Source organism: Myodes glareolus, chromosome 21 (genome assembly GCF_982192425.1).
Source record: "Myodes glareolus chromosome 21, mMyoGla1.1, whole genome shotgun sequence".
NCBI lineage: Eukaryota > Metazoa > Chordata > Mammalia > Rodentia > Cricetidae > Myodes > Myodes glareolus.
The window spans coordinates 32335992-32361882 of record NC_142046.1 but is presented as its reverse complement, the minus strand read 5'-3'; the positions used below and the strand labels follow the sequence as shown (position 1 = coordinate 32361882).

The following is a 25891-nucleotide window of genomic DNA, read 5'->3' as shown; positions in this document are numbered from 1 at the left end:
CAAAAAATGTGAAGAGAAAGCACATTACTTCCTTAATCACAGGGTTTACAGTTTATACTAACAGAACTTTGCACAAAACATTTTAACTTTAAGATAGCAGAAAGAAAATGAGAAGCAGTACACTCTTTGAAATTGACTTTTTTTTAAAAATCTCACTTTCCCCCTTAAATGTGAAGTTTGTACTGCTGAATATTTTAGTTACACTGAGAGCCACTGCTACTCACAGTCACATGCAGAATCTGTGATTGGGACCTTACCATATTGCTGCTGACACTTAATGAACCTTTGTAAGAAAACAGAAGTTACTTATCTCAGAGAAATAATAAAGGCATAGCTAATACAGGCTCCTTTTCCTTAAATGCTTTTCTGGGATCAGTCTCTCCCTTGTGGAGCAGTTTAGCATGGCTATGAGTTGCTTTACAATGTTCAAGAGAGGTTACCAAAAAACTGTTAAAGCAATTTATTTTCAAAGAAACACAGTATAATGAGAAAAATAAATTGACTTACTGTCCCAGACATTTTGTCCAGTTCACTCATGGCCTCATGAATAGCAGCTTCTAAATGGTTATTTAGCTTTCCACTTCTGGAATTAATGAAAATAACATGCCAGATTAACAAATTAAAGAAACAAAAGCCTTCATTTAAGTCCCTAATCAGAAAACAAACATATCAATTCTACCAGAGAAAGTCAATCTAGATTCATGTTTAGAAAACCCATCACTCTGGAGTTCCCACCACTGAACACTAATGATTTAAATAACAGCGTCTTAAAAAGATGAGCCCAGGAAGCTCACGCCATCATATGCTTCTTCTGCATCCGGCGATGAAGGGTGGGTCAGGGGTTCTGTGGCCACCAACACAGGGGCTTCTACCAGATATCAGTCTGCCCCACAATGTCTTTTGCCTGGCTGTTTTTCAGCAGGGAAACAGATTGTGGCTGGGACACGGGGACTGAACTGCAGGCTCTGACCACTAGGGAGCTCCCTCCACCCTTTCTGGATCTCAGCTATGTCAAATGGAGCAAAAAGAGAGTTAAATTCTGATGCACTGTCCAGGTAAGAAACAGCTATTCCCTCATCACACCTGAGGCTCGGAGGCTGGTTTCACACATATTCACTTAAACTGACATGGTGTGATCCTTCAACAGACATAGGATGATTGTCTCAGATGCCGATCACTCCTCTGACTATTGCTTTCTCACTCAGCACCCCACTTTATGGTTTCCTGAATAACACACCACACGTGCCAAATTTGAAACTGATATGGATGAAAGTGTTGTGCCCATTACTACAGTCAAGAAAACTGACCTTCTCTATGGCTACACATCCATTCACCTACCTTCCTTCCCCTCATCTATACATATAGACTTTATTCCCGAATCTTCTGAATATGTAGGCAATCTATTCCCATCAGGACATTTGACGGGAAAGTGGCTGAAGTAAACTCCTATAGCAGGCTATCATTGGCATGGCTTTGCAAGAGTTAAGTCTACATTGCAAGAGTTAAGTCTACATTGGAGATTGGAAATTTGCACTTGTGGGAGGGAACACACCAAAACTTCAGTGGAATGCCTTTGGATGAGGTCTCTCCATTTACCAGAGAGCTCCCTAGGTTTTGTTCTCAATACACAACGACCTGACAATACCCATATTTTGTTTTTTTCCCCTGTGTCTTACAGATGCTCACTGATCCACCTTTGAGTATTACACTTCTAGGCACACCATAAATGCTGCATATATTTGCTGAGTGAATTTGTCCAAAGTGAGCATAAATGGGTCCTGTATCTTGGTAAGTCAAACGTGCACATAAGTCAGTTCAACTGAAAGGAAAGATTAGATTTCTATTTGCTGACCATTCTCAGTCACACTCTCTTCCATTTGCCTCCTTAGCTTATGTTTTACATGATATACCCATGGACAGATTTTTTTTTTTTACACACAAAAAGCTGTCAGAACTCACAATTCATCTTTCTTCACTACTATATCATCATCATCATCATCATCATCATCATCATCATCATCAGTAGCAGCAGTACTATTATTTTGAGGCAGGGTCTTGTCAATGTAGATCAGGTTGGCCTCTTCCTCCACGTTGGGATAAAGACATGCACCACCATGCCAGTATTCCTGTATTGTTATTTTTGGGCACCATTCAAGCTGGCATACATGTTTGATTCTTTTTACCAGTACACAGCATTTCCACATATAACTGCCTGCCATTCCATTTTTATGGATGTCTGCATCTTGTAGAGTCACTCTGAGTTGTTGTCGTCTTTCAGTGAGGAGTTTGTTAAGTGTGATCCTGGGTGACTTGGAAGAAGCTCAAATCCAGGACTCTGGGGCCATCAGTGTTTGACTAAGGTTGAGCTAGGACCTCTTTTAAGGGCTATTTGGTGAGAATCATGATAATATTCTTCATGGGCAAATTGTCTAGCAATATCACGCTTTCTGCAGTGCATTTAATAGGTTTATCTTTATTTTGTCTTTTGGATTGAGAAACAGGCATTTATATTTTTTCAAAAATTGAAAAAAATTACTCATGTTTATGGGTGTTTTGCTTACAAGTAAGTTTGCATGCCATGTACATGCCAGGTATCACAAGAATGCATTGGATCCCCTGGGATAGGATTTATAGATGGCTGTTAGATACTGTGTGGGTGCTAGGAATTGAACCCTAGTACTCTGAAGAACAACCAGTGTTCTTAGGCATGGAACCATCTCTCCTGCCCCCATAAGTTTCAAGGATATTTAGTTTTTATGTATTTTGATTATAACATATTATAGAATAAAAATGGACTATGCCTAAAAACTTCTAAATAACTAAAAATAAAAAAATATTTCATTAAAAATCCACCAGTGAACTATGCTCTCTTCCCTTTAATCGTCTTTCAGAAAATATTTATTTATTTAAGTCAGAAAGTGCACAAGCCATGGTGTTGAGGTCAAAGGACAGGTTGTGGGAGTTGGTTCTCTCCGGCCACATGGATCCCAGGGATCAACTCAGAAAGCACATTAGCCACTGAGCTGCTCTGTCACCCCTCTTAATAGCAAGAGTACTTACTATTTATTGAAAGACTTATATTTGCCAACAATAGTTAGATCTTTATGTATTATCTCATTTAAAATTTACAGCAATCTCATGAAGTAGGTGCTGTGGTAACTGTGTGTATATAATACTTTGTGACTTTTTAAGCGAAAAGAGTGAAATCAATTATAATTATGTAATTAGGAAAATGTGTATTTAACTATAAATACCTTTCCAAAGTAAGAGTCATAATTTTTTTCAAACGAAGAACACTGTAACATCATGATGAAAGTACAGAAATGATTTAACAATAGTACTTATTGAATACAAAGTTAGAACATTAGGAACCCATTGTTCACCCAAGTATTAAAAAAGATATTTGTAAAAAAAACATGCAATATGGTCCAGTGCAGTGGTTCAGTGGGTGAAGGCACATGCTATCAAAGTCTGATGACCTCAGTTTGACCCCAAAGACTAATGTGGTGGAAGAAGAGAACCAACTCCCACAAGCTGTCTTCTGACCTCCACATATTTGCCATGGCTTATGCATATGTCCCTCCCCAATAAATAAAACAAAATATTCAATGGCAATTTAGACCAAATAGCACAATGTTTTGTTTATAATAAACTTAAACAGACACTAGAAGGAGAAATGACTATTTTTGGAAAGAGAACACACACAGAGATGTGGAGCATGAAATGATTTGAAGGTATCACGAAAGTCAAGAGGCAGACAGACTTTTCTAGGTATCGCATCTACAGACCGATTTCCACAGCATGTGTGCCCTGAACGAATGAGCTTAGAAGAGGAAGAGAAAGTTCCATAAGTTCTTAAAGGAAAAATTAGTCAAAATTTGGTTTTCCAGTCCTGAGAGCCTTCTGTGGAGTCTCCATTAGTATTGGCTATTTCCTGCTGACACTTAATAATAAAAATTTTTACTAATGGACACTCTAGATCCTAACTGATTAAGCAACAGACATTCATATAATCATATTTCTAGTCATTAATGGAGATAATTGCCACTTCTTATCTCCTTTGACTATCATGTATTATCTTTATCTTTATGAATTAAAAAGAAAAAAAGGCCAGGTAAAGTCTGTGAATGATATAAGATGTAAGTGTGAACTGAGAAATTGTGTATGACTTTTTAAGATTCACTTTAGAATGTCGGTGACTCGTTTCAGGTAGAACATAACAAGTTAAGTAAAAACAGAAAGCCAAGAACTCTGTATTCTGAAAATCTAATCTATAAAGCAGTATGAAAATTGAAGACAATTAAAAAAGCTTACTTGAAATTATTCTTTTTTATTATTTGGGAGTTTCATATGTGCATGGTTCATTTTCATCAAATCTACAATCCCTGCTATTTCTCCTCCTCTCCCTACCACTTTTCCTCCAAACTTCATAGGCTGCTTTCTTGACTCCTCCTTCTTTCTTCTTTTTTCTTCCTTCTCTTCCTCCTCCTTCTTTTAAACCCACTGAGTTCACTTAGCGCTACCTGCATGTGCGTGGTGTAAGATCATTGACTAAAGCATGGGTAGCCTCCCAGGGGCCACAACCCTGAAGAAAACTGACTCTACCTCCTCCACAGCCATCAGCTGCCAATAGCTCCTCAGCTAGGGGAAGAGTCCCTCCCCCGTTTGTTTTGGGATTTTGGCTAGCCTGCTTCTGTATATCAGTCCCAGCTGCTGTGTTTTATGTGCAATCATGTCTGACAAATATTACTACTTTACTGCAGATGTTCACTACGTCTGGCTCTCACATCTTTCTGTCGCTCCCTCTTCTGAGATGGGAGGAATGGGATGAGACAACTATCTTATCTAGAACTGAACACTTCATAGTCTCTTGTTCTTTACATGATGACCAGTTGTGTGTCTCTATACTAATCACCATCTACAAAAAAGAAGTTTCTTTGATGAGGGTTTAGAGATGTATTAATTAAGGGATATAAATATCTTAGAGACAGTTTATTACTATGTCTATTTAGCAGAATAGTAGCAGTAGTTTCTCCCCTATGGCCTGTGACCTAGCCAGCCATGAGTTTTTGGCCCAGTTAGTGGTATCAGGCATGCATTATGTCTTGTGGATCAGACCTTAAATGCAATCTAAAAAGAGTGGTTGGTTACTCCCTAATACCCATGCCACTATTGTACTACTGAGTTTGTATTCCTAGGATGTTTATTCTTGTAGTTTGCTGGGCTCACAGCTGGGTAAGAAAGTGGGCTATTTTTTTTTCTCCTAGTAGCCTACATAGCATCTTCTATCTAGCACTATGAAAGCTACCCAGTAGGGATGAAGCTTCCAAGTTGGTACGACCTTGATTTCTACATGTTCTATAACTCAAGTATGTGGTGACATTTCTCAGTTTTAAAGTGAAAATGCATTTGGCCTATTTTTATCATTTACCAATTTCCAATTTTATAAGCTGTCAAGTAACCAAAAGAATTTATATACATAGAAGACTGAGTCCTTTGTAACTGAAAAAAGTAATGTTTCTAAAAGCTTTGGAATTTTCCTTTTGTAGAGCCACTTCTTTAAGCAGCAGATTAACCTAAATTAACTGTTAAAATATTACTACTTCTTATGGTTAGGATTTGACTATTATGTCAATTCAAAGATATTCATTTTTGATATGGTAGTTTAAGATATTAACAATTAAAATGATTATATAACATCCTAAACATTTACAAAAACAACATGTTTCAACTGGCAAAAATACTGAATAATTTATTTCTTTTACTTTCAATTGTATATGCCAAGTACTATATGTAAGGGTCTATATTATTTATAACAATCCTAAAGTGGGAATTAGTATGCACATTTTAGAAATGTTGAATTTAGGCTCAGAGAGATTAAGCAACATACTCAGAGACATATAGCTATGAAGCAGCAAAAAATAGAATATGAATCTAGGTCAAGAATCAATCTCTCAACTTTTTAAACACTTTTCCTTTTCAGACTTTCCCTCTTCTTAGTCTACAGCAATATTAGACCTGTCATTGCTGCGGCCTGACTGTAAAAGGCTGCACATACCACAGCACCTGATCCCAAACTTAGTCCGGTCTGGAAAGGCTATTAACTCTTTAGGGAGGGAGTGGGCTCCTGGGAGACCAGCCTTGAGGTTTTAATCCTTGCTTCTCTCCCTGTTGATGCTCTGCTTCCTGAGTGATGATGCAATGTGACCAGCCAGTTTTCAGTTCTGCCACCAAGCCTTACCAGCCTGCGGTCAAGTGTTCCCTATCACGATGGATTGTGTCTCTCTGGAACTGACAGCCAAATAAACCCTTTCTCCTGTGAGTTGCTTTTGTCAGGTATTTTTCTCACAATAATAAGAAAGTAACTCAAAAACTTCCTATTGTAGCTCTGGTGTGATGGCTCAGCTGCTTTGAGTACTGTGTGTTCAGTTTCCTGCTGCTGGGAGCCTGTGTAGCTTCAGTTCTATGGAATCTGATGCCCTCTTCTGACTCCACAAACACCAGGCGCTAGGTACAGACATGTACAAACAGTGCAGGCAACACACACACACATGTGCACTCACACACCAAACAACAATAACAACAACATAACAAAAACAACAAACAAAAACCCTAAAAATAAAACACCCCACCTTTATTGTGGTTTTCAGGAAAACATCAAAGAGTAGAAAAGAGAGTGAACATCTGTGATCTCCCTCTCTACTTCCTTATTTTATTCATAACCCATGAGCTCTTTGTATATCACCAAAGGACTGGATGGTCTCCAAATAGAAAAATGCAATGGAGAAGTTTCACTTCTTGTCTTCCTGGATCTCTGTTGATTGTTTCCATCTTGGTTTTCTTTCTCTTTTTGAGACAGGTTTTTACTCCGTGGCCTGTGCTAGTCTTGAACTCATGGTGATCCTTCTGCCTGAACCTCCTAGAGGGAGGTTCCTAAGTCACCATGCCCAGCTTCAGTCTTTGTCTTCTAAGGCCTTCCACTCCCCCCTGGTCTCTCTCCCTTCCTAGTATTTCGTTCCACTTTCTTCACTCTGTTACTGTCTCATTTTCCAGCTTTCAGTCCTCAGTGCACAACTCTGCACTGGCTGGCAGGGCACCTCTGTGTGAGTGTAACGGCTTTACATGCTGTATGAGTGTAACAGCTTTACACGCTGTATGAGTATAACAGCTTTACACGCTTCTCAGACTTGCCTGTCAGCCAACCTGCAGATCCCAAGTGGTATTCAACAGTTCCCTCCATATTTCCGTTTCAGTCACTCTCTTCCTCATCACATCCTTGACATTTTCCTTACTGTTCTGATTAGCACCATGTTTTGTTAATTTTTCCTCCTAAATATTTCCTGAGCATGTTTCTTCTCTTCAATTTTCATTTCTGCTTGGGTCCTTTCCCTTCCTCATCTACTGGCATGAGCTCTGAGACAATCTAATGCTAAGACTGTTTTCTTAAGAGTCTCCCTCTTCCCACTGATACAAGGGGACGGATCTAATGAGAGTTCACCAAGGCCAGTTGGACTGGGACTGAACGAGCACGTGATCCAACCAGATTTTCTGAATGTGACTGGATTCTCTGAATGTGGCTGGCCCGGAGCCTTTCTGAAAAGCCATTGACAATGACACTGGGACTTGTTTCCTCTGCATATACTGGATTTTTGGGATCCAGTCTGTTTGGATACTCATCTTCCTGGACCTGGAGGGAGGGGGGAGGAACTTGAACTTCCCACAGGGCTGGAAGCCCTGACTGCTCTTAGGGATGGAGAGGGAGGAGGAGGGGGAGGGAGGAGTGGGAGGGTGTTGGGAGAAGGGGTGGAAATGGAAACTTTCATAATTTAATAAACTTTAAAAAAAAAGAGTCTCCCTCTTCTACGTTCACATGAAGGTGAAAATCTGATCATATTCCCCCTTTGGGTACTTCAAATAAAGCAAAGAGCCAATATATTGGCTCCTGCTTATGCTTCTGGCCAGGCACTTAAAAACATTCTATCTGTGGCTTTCCCCCAATTCAGTTCTAACATTATCTAAACACTGGCCTACCCAAGCTCATTTTGGTTGTGTGGAAGCTTTGGTTTAGGAATCTAGGAACCATTCCTTTGTTGTTGTTGTTTTTTCTTTTTTTCTTCTCCTCTCCTTCCCCCTCCTCTCCCCTCCCTTCTTTCCCTCTCCCTCTCTCTATTTCTCTCTTTCTCTCCCCCTTCCTCCTTCCCTCCCTTTCTCTACCTCTCTCTTTTGAGTCAGGGTCTCTTTACATGGCCCTGGCTGTCCTGAAACTCACCATGTAGACCAGTCTGGACTTAAACCTGCTTCTGCCACCTGAGTGCTGGGATGAAAGGTGTGTGTCAATGTGCCCAGCTCTAGGAACCATTCTTTGTTGAGTTCACTGTTACCGCTCATATTTAATTTACATACAATTCTATCCTTGCTATTTTCACATTTTAATTATGTATTTCTGAATCTGTCTCTAAGGACAAAAGACTAAACCTGTGTCTTAAAGGGTGTGTGTAAAGATCATTTACAAATGAATAAAGATTAATTTGCAATTCTTCTTTTAAGAAAACATTTATTCAGTGGATGTACCCATGTGGGTAGTGTGCACCCACAAGATGGCGCACACATGGAGATTAGAGTACAGCTTATAGGGGCTGATTTTCTTCCTCTTCTATGTAGGTCCAGGGTTTCCAGCTCTGATCACCAGGCTCAGGGGCAAGTATCACTGAGCCAGTGATCTTACCAGCCCCAGTATAAAATACTTAGTTGTTGGAAAATATGGAACTGAACAGGAATGCCAATGACATGGTTTAAATAATCCTCTGTACACACACACAGAGCAACATTTGTTTCTCTACCTTGATGTGAAACAATGATTACGATTCATCATAAAAATGCTTTGTAATACTGCCTGCTTATCTGTATGTTTTATTCATCAAATAACAATCCAGGAAAACTTGAATAATAATAGTTCAAAGTTCAATTTCATGTCAGAATTCTAAGAGAACTTATATTCAAGTCCACAACTCTGGCAAAACATCAGCAAAATCCACTCATACTGCTCTCACCAGTGGGGTACCCGGCCAAGGTTTTCACGTATGGATACCAGGACAGACTCACTAAACTTGTAGGGCTTATTTAACTGCCATTAAAGAAGTATTAATCACGTTTTCTTTCCTTCTAAGTTAGGAGGTGAGGATGGAGGAAGGAAAAATGGATGAAGAAGCAAACCCCACGTGCCATATGGACAAATTACACAGAAAATGTCTTTTTTGAAATAGCTAGTTTGAGGTGTCCATTATGATCCTCTGATTAGAAATATCAGAGAACAGTACCTCGGTCACAACATGAAACAAATCAGTGAGACTTCACAGTCCCTGAGGGAAAAACAAAATGAAAAACCAAGTGCTTACTTTCTGTTCCTTTTCCGAACTCGGCTGTAGGCTTCCAAACCGTCTGTTAGGGTCTTCAACTTCTCGGGCTCCACCTGAGTGAAGGTATGAAGACCAAACCGCATTACCCAGACCTGTAATTGCTGAACATGCTCTTTATTCTACTTTCTTGCCAGATAGCAGGTGTGGCACTGGGGAAAGGATCCCTCCCCCCCAATCAAAGGTATGTCCTTGCTCAATTACAGGCAGATTCTGGGACTCGTAAGTTGAAGCATCAGTGGAAATGAAAGTCAGTTTGGTTTTGACATTGTCAGTGTTTTTGAAATAAGAAGCCTGGGATGTAAATAACTTTCAATACACACAACCATATAGCTCACACATCCTGGCCCACTTTCTCCACTGCCCTATGCGCTCAGCTGCGGCATCTTCACGACATGCAGGGGAGAGGGAAGAGTGGAGCTCAGGGAAGAGGGGCAACTTTCGGGTCCACGGTCTGGAACTGGAATGTTCTCTCATGGTTTAATAGGAATTAAACAATTCAACATTCTTCAAAAACTTTCAGACCTATTTATTTTATTTTTGCCTGTACGTACGTATGTATGTACACATGTATGTATGTATGTACATATGTATGTATGTACATATGTATGTATATATGTATGTATGGGGGTGCGTGTACACATTATGTGTGTATGTACATGTGCATGTTGTGCATGCCTGGTGCTTGCAGATATCAGAAGTTGGCGTCAGATCTGGAGCTGGAGTTACAGATGGTTTTGAGCCACCATATGGATGCTAGGAACTGAACTTGGGTCCTCTGCAAGAACAAAAGCTCTTAGCCGTTAACTCTCCAGTCCCAGACAGCTTCCTAAGCCTCATTTCCCCTCTTGCTAAAGGCCAGTAACACCTATCTTGCGGCTATGCTTCCTGTGATCAGTAGAACGAAAGGCCACATTTTACACAGCCTAGTGAAAAGTAATTATTATGTAGAGTGCGCTAGGCACCCCAGAGGCCAGAAATAAGAAGGGCAGAAGCCGTGCATAGTCCTTGGTGCTGTAGGAAGGAGGGGCCGATACTCTGTGGGTTTGTCTCCTTTCCTGTCCTGCCATCACTGCAAACCTGTTGGCTTACTCCACAGAACTTGGCCTCCCATGGGGCTGGGTATTTGCATGCATGGGCTGTGTGCATACATTTTGCCCCTCCCTCTCCCCAAGAAAAAACAAAACAGGAGGAAAATGTGTATGTATCAAAATACTTTGGAAATATTTTGCCATTTTTCTTCATCTTTAAAACAAGAAGTTCAGCTATGCCTTATCTGTATGCTCATCACTACTAAGCCACTTTTATATAAAAATTCAGAGTTTGGGAAAAGCTTCACGGATAAGCAAATAAATACTTATAAGCAAAGAAATTAGCTTTCATTTTTAAATTTTAATGACACGCATGAATGTCATTTATAAATAATTTCTCTGTGACCTCCTCCTCAGACGAGCACACACTAAGAATAACAAAGTGTTTCCACTTTCATGTCTGAGAGGAGGCATTTCTATCTGTTCAGTCAAGTAACACAAAGGTATTTGTGTGTGTAGCTTTGTATTTCGTCTCAAAGAAACCAAGTTTGTTAGGGATATCTGATAGAATATGTGCCAGAACAAAAGACATCTTTGTTTCTGCCACACTTCATCAAGAGACGTGCCTTACTGACCAGAAAAGGCCAAGGTCTTCAGCTCTCTAAAATAAAGAAGGCTTCTATGCATAGTATCACATTTCACGGTAAAGTTCTGTTTTGTGTTTACATCCATAAAAGGAACATACAAGATAATATATGTACTACATTTATGAAACTATAATACATAAAAAGTTACACCTTTCTTATTTTTTGAGACAAGGTCTTACTATACAGTTGCCTCACTGTAGAGCTCATGCTTAACTCCACTTATTTTTAAATGAACTTCCTGCCAGTAGAGGTAAGTCCTCCTGTAGAGAAAGATCTGTCCAACCTAGGTCTCCTATGGCAAAGAGAGACTTCAGAATTGTGAAGAGGCACAGAATTCAGGTTCACACTGAAACAAAAGATGCAACAATTAGCCTGTTGGCCTCAATTTTAAAAAATTGTTTGGTCGCCTTTAATCCCAGAACACAGAAGGTAGAGACAGGTGCACCTTTGAGTTCAAAGCCAGCCTGGTCTACATAGTGAGTTCCAGGACAGCCAGGGTTACATAGAGAAAAGCTGTCTTGAAACATCGTCTCCAAACAAAACAAAAACAAACAAAAACTTGTTAGGTCAGAATATATTTAACTTATCAATTTATAATTTTAATTAAGTAAAGAATAAAGGCAGAAAAAAGATTTTGTGCGGGCTGGAGAGATGGCTTGGAGGTTAAGAGCATTGCCTGCTCTTCCAAAGGTCCTGAGTTCAATTCCCAGCAACCACATGGTGGCTCACAACCATCTGTAATGGGGTCTGGTGCCTTCTTCTGGCCTGCAGGCATACACACAGACAAAATATTGTATACATAATAAAATAAATAAACATTTAAAAAAAAAGAAAAAAAAGATTTTGTGCTATTTTGTATAAAGGGAACTAATTTATCATTTAATATGATAATCTTACAAACTAATTTTATTTTGCGTATGAAGGTAGTGAGTTTTAGCACTATAGCCAGATTGAACAGTTCTGATTCCAGAATATTCAAAATTCCACCATATTAAGTTTAGCATGAATAAAATATAATTTTATAGATACATTAAAAATTAAAAACACACATATATGACTATATACACACATGTATATATAACAGGTATCATAAAAAGCTAGGATACTGGCTAAATTATTTAAAATAAAAATATTGATTACTAAAATTTAGTAACGTGTCCAAATTTATCTTTAATCAAATATTTTCTTTTATTTATTGGTTTATGTGTGTGCATGCGTGTGTTGGTGATACAGCCCGTGTATGGAGGTCAGAGGACAACTGGCAGAAATCAGTTCTCTTCTTTCACCTCGTGGTGCCAGGGATTGAGCTCAGGGCCTAGGGCTTGGGAGCCAGCACCATTATCTATTGTGCTATGTTCAATTTTTAAATGAGTTTCCAGTGGTCCTTAATTTTTTGAGTTGATTATCTGCCCCAGCCTCTTCATTTATGAATTTTTTTATTTTTGGCTTTTCGAGACAGGGTTTCTTCTGTAGCTTTTGGAGCCTGTCCTGGAACAAGCTCTTGTAGACCAGGCTGTCCTCGAACTCACAGAGATCTGCCTGCCTCTGTCTCCCGAGTGCTGGGATTAAAGGTGTGCGCCACCATCACCCTGCCCAGCCTCTTCATTTAAATCTGCGTCTGCAGCTCTAAGGTACAGCACGCTGCACTCACAGATGGTGCAGTGCCCTTGAGAGGAGAGCAATGGCAGTGGCTTCTGAAACTGAACAAAATTGAGGTACACACCACTGTGCATTTTTGTGATGAAAAATAGAGATCACTAGGAAAATGTTGATTTAGTGTGTGTGTGTGTAGGTGTGTGACCTATACACACACCTACACACACACACACACACACACACCCTGTATATTATTTCAGGGGAAAATACTGGTATAATCACAAAATATTAAAAAAGTCTTTAAAAGTATACTCATAAAGATGGTATCAGAGAAATATATTCATATTCTCATCAAATGGAAATCATGCTTAATGATTTAATGAAGACTTCCTTATAAATTAGTTAACATATAAATAAAAACAGGAAAACTGAGCATATAAATTTAACATTAAAATATCAAACACACACAAATATTTTTATAAAACTTACACTGAAGAAGCAAGGTATTTGGGGGTAATTAATACTTTATCTAGAATAGGTTCTTGAATACTTACAAGTCATTCTATTCCTAGCCTAGTGAGAAACTACTGAAAGTCTTTACCTTTTTATCTTTGGTCAAAATCACATAGTCTCTTTCTAATAATAATACCACCCCTAGTAATGGCCACCACTGTATAACCATTCATACATGTTTAACAATTATAAAAAGCAATTCCCATAAAATTTACAATGCAATTCTTTACAGAAATTGAAAAATAATCTTAACATTTGCATGGAAGAACAAGGGATCCTAGATAGCCAAAAATAATCCTGAACTAAAAAACAAAACAAAACAAAAAGCTAAAAAATGTTGATGGAGAGATCCTTATTCCTGAAAGCTATAATAACCAAAACTATGACACAGGTGCAAAACCAAACACAAAGGACTCTATTAGAGGACCGAGATGTTAGTCCAAGCCACTGGAATTTTGACAAAGGTGACAAAAACATACACTGGGGAAAAATAGCATCTTTAACAAATGGTGTTGGGGAAACTGGATACCTACATGCAGAAGAAAAAAACTTTATCCTTCTCTTTCAACCTGCACATAAATCAACTACAAATGCATCAAAAAGTTCAGTGTTAGAACTTAAACTCCAATACTTTTAGGAGTAGGGAGCACATTTCAGGATATAGGCTCAGGTAAGAACTTTCTGAATAGACTCTGGTCACCCAGGAAATAGGGCTGCAATAGCTTGAATGAGAATGACTTCCATAGACACATATATTTGAAATCTTGCTCCCTAGTTGGTGGAACTGTTTGGGAAGGATTGGGAGGTGTGGCCTTGTTGGAGGAGGTGTGGCCTTATTGGAGAAGGTGTGGCCTTGTTGGAGGAGGTGTGGCCTTGTTGGAGGAGGTGTGGCACTGCAGGTTTCGACTCCCAGTGCTCTTTCTGCCTTGTTGATTGGACTGAGATGTGAGTTCTAAGCTGTTCTTTTTCTCTGTTATCATGGAATCTAACCCCCTGAGACCTTAAACCAAATCAAATGCTTTCTTTTACAAGTTGCCTTGATCACAGTACTTTATCACAGATATAGTAATTAATAATGATAGCAATAGAAACTAGACAAAGACCAACAACAAATGGCACTCCAGGAAATGCTTCTGTCCTATAAAGGAAGTTGATAATACACTGAAGAAGCATCCTACAGAATGGGAAAAATTATTTACTAGTTTTATATCTGACAGAGGATAACTGTCTAGAATGTGCAAAGAACTAAAAAAAAAACCCAAAATATCAGGAAAATAAGCAATTCAATTAAAAGTGGGCTATGGAACTGAATAGAGTTCTTAGAAGATGAAATAAATAAAAATGATCAGAAAATTTTTATTGTTCACGATCCTTAACTAACATGGAAATGCAAATTAAAACTACTTTGAGATCTCATCTTACCCCTAGTCAGAAATGGCTAAGTTTAAGAAAATAAAGGCAAAAAAAAAAAGTTTGCAAGAATGTAGAATGGGGAACCTTCATTCATTTTTGTTGGGAGTACATGCTGGTATAGCACTATAGAAATCAGTGTGGCACTTCATCAAAAAACTAGAAATAGACTTACTGTATGTTTCAACTATACCACTTGAACATAGTTCAAGAGAGGAATTCTAAGTACCTGTGAGAAAACATCAAGAAACCAAGACAAGAGTGTTGTGACCTCAATTTTTTTACAAAAATCTGGAATTGTCCTTGGAATGTGTTTTGTGCTCCTCCCAGTGTAGTGGACAGGATCAAGCTTACTCCAGCTGCTGTATTCATATGCCTCTATGGAAAAACATGTTTTCATCACGTGCGCTTGCCATCCTGTGTGACTTGCCCACCATGTGTGGCTTGCTCTGTGATTGTACAATTCACTCATGGGACTCCCCCTAAACCCTCAGAGTACAAATTGTCTGGAGCTCTGAATAAAACTGACTGGAGCATGAGCCTTTAGTTTTAGTCTCCCTCATTTATCAGCTCCATTCTCCCGGGTCCCGCCACCTCTAACATGCCATGGCAAACATACCATGACAGGGCACGGAGCTTCAAGGGAATCTACAACTACAGACACTCATGTTCCTTCACTTTTATAGCTCCTCTGTTCACAACAGTTAGGACAGTGGAAGTCCATCATCTCATGAGTGGATAATAACAATGTGGTACTTGGACACAATGAAATTTTATTCAGTTGTAAAGAAGAAAAAAATCATGAGATTTGCAGGTAAATGTAAGGAACTGGAAAACATTATACTGAGAAAGCCCAGACTCAGGAAGAAAAATCTTGCATGTTTTCATACTTATGTGGATTTTAGCTTTGAATATTTAGATTGGTGTGTTTAAATTGGAATATAATCTAGGAAACTAGAAAATCCACAATGATTAGTGGGAAAGGGAAAAAATTTAAGAATGAGGGGTAGTAGAACACAGGTGACATGAAGAATTAAAGGGGAAAACAGGAATGGAGGTTTAAATAGAGGAATGGGATAGTAAGACAAAGTATGGTGGGTAGGACATTACCAACACTAAAGCTGTTTGAAAAAAAACATGAAATTCTAATATTGCATAAGCTTCACTTTTCATATTTTCATAGGAAAACATTTAATTGGGGTTACTCTACAAACAGGATAATGCTCCTCCCAGAAGCCAAAGATGGCTAAACAAAAAGCTCTTTGCCAGGTGTTGTATTCTTCCAAATGCTTAGTCAGTGATGTCCTGGAGATGCTAAAAATAATACAGAACATTGCATGATTCTTGGTTGACCATTAAAATGTTGACGGTAAAAACCAATTGTTGAATATACATTTTGGGCACTGGATATGAAGAAATTAAGTTGGTACTAAACAGGAAGCTCCATTTCTTGACAAGTTTTTGTAGTGCTAGTGGGTGCTGTGTTAACCTTTTGGGGACGTGGGGGGAGTTATCAACAGTCAACAGTCTTACCTAGTTATGAATCCTGTGAGATACAATGATGATCGATGAGACAAGAATATCCACAACAACAGTGGCATGAATGCTATCAGGGTAACCACAAACTTTCTGATAGGATTTAAGGATTGTTCCACAGAAGGAAACACTTGCCTAGTACTGTACAGCTGGTCAAGAATCCAGGCCCAAGAGTGAATTTACTATTACTTTATTAAATGAACATGATATCAAACTACCCTCTAAATTGGTATGTCTCTCCCCATAGATTAGTCTAAGGGCAAATGATGGATTACCAGTCATAACACAGATGCCATAACAGAAATGAGACATCTGTCTTCAAGTTTCCCATTCTACTTCTAGCATGTCTTGGGGTTCGGGGCTAATGAAGAATTCTATGTGCAAAGTTAGAAGACAAGGTGGGATCTGCCTGAACAGCCTGTGACTCATGTCCTTAGCAATGCCTCTTCTCTGAGCTTCAGTTATGTTCTCTGTAAAGTGGGGTAAAGACCAGTCACTGAGATCTAAATGAACATAACACAAATATGTTTTGCAAATACCAAACTAGCTTTCCCAAAATGCTATTGATATACGTGATATTATTTTGAGGAGAACATAAAACTTTTCAATATTTTAATCATTATGTATTTGTATAAATTCATATTTAAAATATTTACATAGGATATTTGAAGAAAGCAGTTATTTAAATTTTGAAAGTGACCTAAAGTGTAGTATATGAATGCACAACTAGTATTTGTTGATGGATTAAAGCAAACAATAAATAAAGAAAAATATTAAATAAACAATAGTACAGGTGGTAGGCAGTGCTAGTTAAAATCTGGGAAACATAGATTTGAAGTAATACAAATAATAAATACAAAGCATTTATTAGCTAATTGAAATTTTTGAATAGAAACACTGAAGAAAACAGCAAAACTTAAAAATAACATCTGTAAACTGAAAAATCCTACTAACTTAAGAGTAATACTATTTCAGTACTTTTGAGATAACTGAGATGAGTGATAAATAATAATTTTGGTATAAAAGTTGATTTGTTTGTGATAAGAAAGATAATTTCCCAGCCATAGAACTGATAAGAGACCTCTTCATTAATGCTGGCATTTTCAGTGTGCCAACCAGCTCCCCATCATCACCATCTTGTCCAGTGTCAACTCTCATCAGCACTTTGGCAGCCACCTCTGTTCTACTGGGATTGAAGTATTTTTAAGTATTATAGAATTACTAAGAGGAAGTAAATCTATTCTAATGTGATACCAAATATCTTATCAAGCCGTGATATGTAAACAGAATAAGAGTTTTGGGCAATCTTGAATTTCTTGGAAAACGTGTTAAGCAAGCATGGGTTTGAGTCCCCTTAGATTTTAGATTCCATTTGCTGCTGCCTAGATGGAAGCTGCGTTAAACCTTGGGAACTGGCACCTACACTGATCTTAGTTATCAGCCCGAGGAGGGATAAAAACTCTGCTTCAGTCTTACTTATGGGGAACAAAAGGTCACTACAAGCTTACAGTCTTACCTACCTTTTCACTCAGTTTAGGGTTTTTCTTGATAGTCATATCTTTGGGCTGATCTGGTTCTTCATTCTTACTATCTTTCAAATTTGGATTAGAGACTGACCTTGTTGGTCTGGATTTTATCACTCTTATTACTTCCAAATATAATTCTACTTCATTTCTAAGAAGATTCTGGTGACATAACACTACGGTTGTTTGTTGCCTTTGCCATAACACTAGCCAAAATGTAGCTCAAAGACTGTGGCTCTCTAGGGAAAGATTCATTTCCAACACTGGTTAGGAAGACAGAGAAGGAAAAAGACACAAGGAACATTTAGGATACAGAATCACAGTACTAAAGACTACAAATTAGCTATTGCCTATAAACAAGCACACAAAGAGCATTCTTTAAAATAAAATGCTAAAACATTACACCTCCCAAAGTGGGATCCCTGCTTCAATCTAAGTTCATGCCCTGGAACATAAATACAGCCATTTTTTTTGGTATGCACCACACTCTCAAAAGCTAGGGCATATGACAATGCTGAGCTGAGAAACAGAAACCATGCTGCCTCCAAATGAGTAAGTTTTAATAAGGATGACGTTGACAGCTTCAATCAATCAGCCAGAGAACCATCTTTAGACTACCACTGCAAATGCAGCCATGTAGATAAAATCAAAGTGTGATTTTCAGAAGGGAGTTCCTGCACACGGATGCCTTTGGTGGAAGTTTTTTTTGTTTTGTTTTGTTTTTTTTTGTAATTTAACAAGTGTCTCCCTACTTGTCCTACAATGAATGTTTCATGGAAAAGAAACATTTTTGTGCTACTCTGGTGACAAGTCTTTACAGTTCAGAATACACACAGAAGGGCAATGTAATACTAAGAACAAAGGGACAGCATAGAAAACAGTGAAAAGATTTCTTCACAAAAAAATAAGATTTCTATGTTTTGATTATTATGAAGCAGCAACCTTTTAAAGCTAGTTCATGCATGATCAAAATTGGCAGATGGCACCTATTTATCCAAAAGAGAATTAACATATATGCCATACAAAGAACAAAAACAAAACCATACAGAAAATAAATGACCAATCCAAAAAATGGACTAATATATCTGAACAGAAAGTTTTCAAAAGAAATATAGATGGCTGATATATAATTTAACAACTGTTCAACACAATTAGACAAAGGAAATGCAAATTAAATCCACTATGGGTTTCTGTCTCACTCAAAAGAAAATGGCTATCATCAAGAAATGACAACAAATGTTCTCAAGGATGTAGGGAAAGAGGAAGCATTATTTGGTGAAAACGCAAACTGGTGCACCCACTATACAAATCTGTATGGTGGTTCTTCAAACAGCTAGAAACAGAACCATCACCTGCCCCAGCCGTTCCACTTCTGGATGTACATTCAAAGGAATCTGTGTTCTGTTACAGAGACACTTGCTCATCTATGTTCATTGTTGTTCTATTCCCAAGATAACTAGAAAACTAGATCAGCCTAGATGTTTAGCAGCTGAAGAATGGATATTGAAAACATGGTACATATGCACAATGGAATTTTATTTAGCTGTAAAGAAAAATACAATTAAGAAATCTGCAGGTAAATGTATGGAGCTTGAAAATATTATGTTGAGTACAGCCTAGAAAAACAAATGTCACATATTTTTCATTTTGGGATCTTAGTTTTCCAATCTCCAAATTTACATGTTCAATTTGGAGTTACTGTAGAAGCCAGGAAACTAGAAAGAAGTTTTTTGGAGAGGCATGTATAAAGAAGGTGGGTGGTAGAACATGAGAAAAAGGGAAATAGATGAGGGAATGCTGAGGATGGAAAAGTTTAAGCAAGGAGGTGATAGGGGGTGGATAGAGGAGAGGATAGGGTAGTGGGAAAGGTCAACCAAAATTAAAGATGTTTGAAAAAGTCATATCCGAATGGACTGGTAACCAAACTAAAGAACATATACTTTATACAGCAGAAGTTGGGACTGAGATGGCCCAGTGGTTAAGGGCATTTGTTGCACTTGTAGACAACCTGGGTTCAATCCCCAACACACACATGGTGACTGAAAACCAACTATAACTCCAGATACAATGGCTTCTTTTGACCTTAATAGGTTCCAGACACTCAAGTGGTGTAGATACATGCATACAGGCAAAAACACTGATAAATATAAAATAAAATCTTTAAAAAAAGGGGGTCTTTTGCTCTTTCAGAGTCAATGTTCCAAGACTCATCCCCAGCTCTGTAGCAGAAAACCTGCTTTGAGACACAAAATTTCCTTCCCCCAACTCATCCCAGTTTTCCAACCTTCAACACTAACTAACAGGCATTCCCTGGGAGCACACCTGTCTAGCAGGCCATGCAAACAGGCAGGCCACCTGAAGAGCTTCTCCACTCCCTCCTCCCTTCCAGATCCAATCCCCCAGTCTCATCCCTAGCTCTGCAATAGAACACTAGCTGCAGCCTTCCTTCACCCCATGCCCACATTCCCATGGACTCCGCAGATAGCTACTCCTCTCCTCTCCACAGCTCTGCAGCAGAACACTGGTGGCAGCCTTTCCTACTCACTCTGTTTCCATCTCCTGAGCATCTCATAGATCTTCTTCTTTTAACCTCCTTCCCTGACTGTTTGCTTTGTCTCATCTCACAACTGCAGCAGATAACCACTGCTAACCCAAGGGCTGCTCCAGTCCGGGCCGCAAGTAGGCTGCCAGGAGATCCACACTTCTCCTTCTGCTCCCCCAGATAGAATCTCCCCAGTCTCATCCCCAGCTCTGTAGCTGGAAACCTGCTGTGGTCTCCCATTCCTCTCTACCCTCATTCCGAATGGATCACAAAGATCTCCAATCTTCCTTCCCCCAACTGATCCCAGTATCCCAGCCTCAAACACCAGCATACATACTCTGGGAACACACCAGCTGAACTGGCCAGGGAAACAGGTCCACAGAAAATTTCCTACCAGGCAACAAATAGCTAGCACACTCTCCTAAACTCCAGTGAGGAAGCAGAAATGCAGGAACAAAACACTCACCCAACAGAGACAAAACCAGATATCATCCCCCAAAACTATAATCATCCCAATCCCAGATGCCTAGATTAAAGCTGGATATCATCAGCCACAGAAACAAACTCATGGAGACTGAACAAATCTCTACTGAATGGAAACCATGTCAAGAGAGAAATAAAATCAAGGACTTCTAGAATTCAATGAAATTGAATGCATAACACACTCAAACTTATGGGGCACAATGAAAATGCTAAGAGGCAAGTTCAGAGGACTAAGTGCCTGAATAAAATAAAAACTGGAGAAATCTCATACTAGCAACTTTAATATCACACCTGAAAGCTCTAGAACAAAGATGAAATACAAAAGGAGTAGATGGCAAGAAATAATCTAACGTAGGGTTGAAATAAAAAAATAGAAACAAAGAGAACTATTCAAAGAATCAATGGTTCTTTGATAAAATCAGTAAGATGAACAGTCTCTTATCAAAATTAAATAGAAGGAGAGAGAATATCCAAATAATCATAACCAGAAATGAAAATGAGGATATAACAACAGACACTGAGGAAATACAGAGGACACACTTTAAAAACCTGTTACTCCCCCCGTCCAATTGGAAAGACCAAAAGAAATGGATAATTTTCTCGATTGGTACCATTTATCAAAGTTAAATCAAGACCACATAAACAATTTAAATAGATCTATAACTTCTAAGGAAATAGAAAGTCTCCCAACAAACAAAGCCTAGGGACAGATGGTTTTAGCACAGAATTCCATCAGACTTTTAAAGAAGAGTCAACACCAAAATTCCTTAAATTATTTCACAAAATAGAAACAGAATGAACATTGCCCAATTAATTTTATGTGTCCACAGTTGCCCTGATACCCAAAGACATAACAAAGAAAGAGAATTGCAGATGAATTTTACTTATGAACATAGATGTAAAAATACTCAATAAAATACATGCAAACTGAATCCAAGAACACAACAAAAAGATCATTTACCATGATCAAGTTGGCTTCATCCCAGAGATTCAGGGATGCCTTAATATATGAAAAATCATAAATATAATCCACTTATTTAAACAAACTGAAATAAAAATAACATGATCATATCATTACATGCAGAAAAGGCCTTTGACAAAATTTAATACCCCTTCATGATAAAAGTCCTGGAGAGATTAGGGATACAACATAATAAAGGTAGTTTATAGTAAGCAAATAGCTAACATCAATTTAAACGGAGAGAAATACAAAGCAATTCCACTAAAATCAGGAACAATACAAGGTTGTCCAGTCTCTCATACCCATTGAGTTAAGTTCTTGAAGTCTTAGCTAGAGAGATAAGACAACTGAAGAAGATCAGGGGGATACAAATTGGAAAGGAAGAAGTCAAAGTATCATTATTTGTAGATGATATGATAGTATACGTAAGTATCCTTAAAGATTCTACCAGGGAACATCTACAGCTAATAAACACTTTCAGAAAAGTATCAGGATACAAAATTAACTCACAAAAATCAGGTCTATATACAAACGACGAATGGTATAAGAAAGAAATCAGGAAGACAACACTCTTCACAATAGCCACAAATATCACAAATAGTATCAAATATCTTCGAGTAACTCTAACCAAGCAACTGAAAGACTTGTATCATAAAACTTTAAGGATCTGAAGAAATTGAAGAAGATATCAGAAGATGGATTGGTAGGATTAGTAGAGTAAAAATGGCCATCCTATCAAAAGCAATTTACTGGTTCAATGCAATACCCATCAAATCTGCAACACAATCCTTCACATATTGTGAAAGAAAATTTTCAGATTTCTATAGAAACAGTAACAAAAACAAAAACCAACCCAGGATGGCTAAAATAATCTTGAACAATAAAAGAACTGTGGGAGGTTTCACCATTCCTCATCTGAAGTTATATTACAAAGTTATAATGATAAAAACAGCAAGGTATTGGCATAGAAACAGTCATATTGATCACTGGAATTGAATTGAAGACCCAGATATAAACCCATACACTATAGACACCTGTTTTTGATAAAGAAGTCAGAAATACACACAGGAAAAGAGTGTCTCCAACAAATGGTGCTGGCCAAACTGTATTGTTGCGTATAGATAAATGCAAATAGATCCATACTTATTACTCTGTACAAAACTCCACTCCCAATGGATCAAAGACCTCAACATAAAATCTGATATATTGAACCTGAGAGAAGAGAAGGTGTGGAATAGCCTTAAACTCACTGATATAGGAGAAGACTTTCTGAACAGAACACTGTTAATGAAGTCACTAAGATCAACAATTAATAAATGGACATCATGAAACTAAAAAGCTTCTGTACGGCAAAGGACCCTGTTGTTCAGACAAAGTGGCAGCCTACAGAATAGGAAAATATTTTTACCAACTCCACATATGATAAAGGGTGAATATCCAAAACATATAAAGAAGTCAAAAAACTTGGTATAGCCCCCCACCCAGAGAATTCTCAAGTAAATCAAAAGGCTGAAAATAAAGAAATGTTCAACATCAAATTAAAACTAATTTGAGATTCTATCTTACACTTGTCAGAATGGCTTAGATCAAAAATCCAAGTGACAGCTCATGCCGGCAAGGATGTGGAGCAAAGGGAACACTGTTCCATTTATGGTGAGGGGACAAAGTTATACAGCCAACTGTGGAAATCAGTATGGTAGTTCCTCAGAAATATGGGAATCAATCTACCTCAAGATGTGACATATTCCACTCTTGGGCATATTCCCAAAGGATGCTTCATCCTACCAGAAGGACACTTGCTCAACTATGTTCATCGTTGATCCATTCATAATAGTAAGAAATTGGGAGCAACCTAGATATCTCTTGACAGAAGAACAGATAAAGAAAAAGTGGTACATTTACACAATGGAGTATTACTCATCTCTTAAAAATTGACATCATGAAATCTGTGGGCAAATAGACATAACTAGAAAAAAAATCATCCTGAGTGAAGTGACCCAGACCCAGAAAGGTAAATATGATCATTGCCTTAGTTAGTCATCATCAGAGAGGCGTCCTCCTGAAGCAGACAAGAACAAATAAGAGAGACCCATAGCCAGGTATTACACACACACACACACACACACACACACACACACACACACACACACCACACATGCACTCACACACATACGCAAACACAGACCTTGGAATACACAGGTCTAAATGAGATGTCTCCATCAAATCCCTTCCCTCAGAGCTCAGAGAACCCTGTGGAAGGGGAGGCGGAAGGAGTGGGGGAGACAAAAGGAAAGAAGGACTCCAGGAGAACACGGGCCTTTAAAACAACTGAACATAGGTCATATGAACTCACAGAGACAGCAGGCATGGGGCCTACATGGTCTGCACTAGGTTCTTTGAATATTTATTATAGTTTTCAGTGAAGTACTTTATAAGACTCCTGAGTGTGTGAACCAGTGGGTCTCTGATTCTTGTGCCTTCACTTGGGGCTCTTTTATTTTTCTGTTGGCTTTCTTGTCCAACTACTATATGACAGTTTTCATTTTATCTTATTATATTTTATTTTGTTACGTTTTGTTGCTATTTTCTGTAAGCCTGTTCTTTCCTAAGGAGAGTCAGAAAGGGAGTGGATCCAGATGGCAGAGGAGCTGGGAAAGAACTTGGAGGGGTCCAATCAGGAGAAACTGTGTTCAGATCATATTGTATGAGAAAATGAAAAAGACAACCTCATAAGGAATAATACTATTACTATCTACCTGAAATAAATCCCTAACCCCCCACCACATTTATATTCATGAAAGAATTGGATGGAAAACATACTGTATGGCTGGAGACAGCTGTTCCTTTAAGCCACAGACTATTAAAGAACAGTGCTTTCTCGTTGTTGGAATGAGAATGGTACCTATATATTTTCATATATTTGAATGCTTATTCCCAAGAGTAGAACTGTTTGGGCAATATTAGGAGGTGTGGCCTTGTTGGAGAAGGTGTGTCATTGGGGATGGGCTTTGACATTTCAAGAGCCCACACCATTTCCAGTTAGTGCGCTCTCTCTCTCTCTCTCTCTCTCTCTCTTTCTCTCTCTCCCTCTCTCTGCCTCATGCTTGTGGATCATGATGTGAGCTCTTAGCTGCTGCCCCAGTGCCGTGACTGCCTGCCTGCTGCCATGCTCTTCCCCATGACGGTCACAGACTCACTGCCTGAACTGTAAGCAAGTCTTCAAATTAAATGCTTTCTTTTATAAATTGCTTTGGTTATCATGTCTCACAGAAATGAAAAAGTAGCTAAGAGACCTCCTTATGAGGTCTCCTCATAACTCCTATGAGTTATTGGTCAGGAAGGAGTCAGACGTGCCCAGGACAATGCAGGATATTGCCATTCCTTGTTTGCTCACCAGAACTAGATGATAAGGTCCTAGTGCTGAGTATGCCAAACACCTTAGTTACATGAGAAATCTTGCTGTAATTGAACTGGAAGTTTCCTCATTCATGGCTAATTTTCATATGTTGGAAGGTGCTACACACTTCTAGGGGAGAAAAGGGATCAACCATCTCATCCATCTGTGAACCTTATGAATTACAACAAAAACCTCCTAGAGATTTATTCACTTTTGAAATAGCAGCATCACAGTTATAGGGATAACAAACTACAATTCCCTAATTGGATTTGGGGTGCACTCCACAGGACTGAACTTGTTCCTAGTATAGTAAATTCAGAAAAAAAATCATGGTGGGGGTGAATCAAAGGCCTCAGGGTGAACTCAATATTGCTGTTTAGTTAGATTGGCATAGTGTTAAATCGCTTTCTAAATATTTATGTTTATATTTCTAGACAAATGCTACTTCATCAGAGAATCCTCTTGTTTCAATGTAGTGACTCCTGAGTGTACAAGGTGCTGATAATATGGGATAGCTTGGGTGTTCAGGCATAAATAAGACATCTATATGATCCCCTCTAAGGACCAGAATACATCGTGTAAGAGTGTAGAAAGAACTGGAAGGTAAAGAGAGAGATGAGAAATGTCATCTGAGCAAGACAAAAGAATTCCCTCTTTATAGTGACCTCACAGTCACTGTGAACGCCTGCCCCTTTTCTGCACAATAACAGGCCCACCAAAGTGAGTTGGAGGAGGAGCTCTGGCGGCCCCACCCCTCACTGCTGAACTATTTGTTACTGAAAGATTCATCAAGAGGGAGACTCCTTGCCTTCAGTGTGTGCCCACAAATGATCACCACA

General features: G+C 38.6%; 1 protein-coding gene across 20 annotated transcripts in view; it reads right to left on the bottom strand.

Moving 5' to 3' along the window:
* Window positions 1-25891, bottom strand: part of Mbd5 (methyl-CpG binding domain protein 5) — a 348936-nt gene that overhangs the window by 2653 nt on the left and 320392 nt on the right. For all 20 annotated transcript variants that reach the window (XM_085681158.2, XM_085681157.2, XM_085681167.2 and 17 more), the window contains 2 exons: window positions 9396-9469; window positions 508-583 (listed from right to left, as the gene is read on the bottom strand). In XM_085681158.2, the coding sequence (XP_085537284.1) occupies window positions 508-583; window positions 9396-9469 (150 nt within the window). The remainder of the gene's footprint in view (window positions 1-507; window positions 584-9395; window positions 9470-25891) is intronic.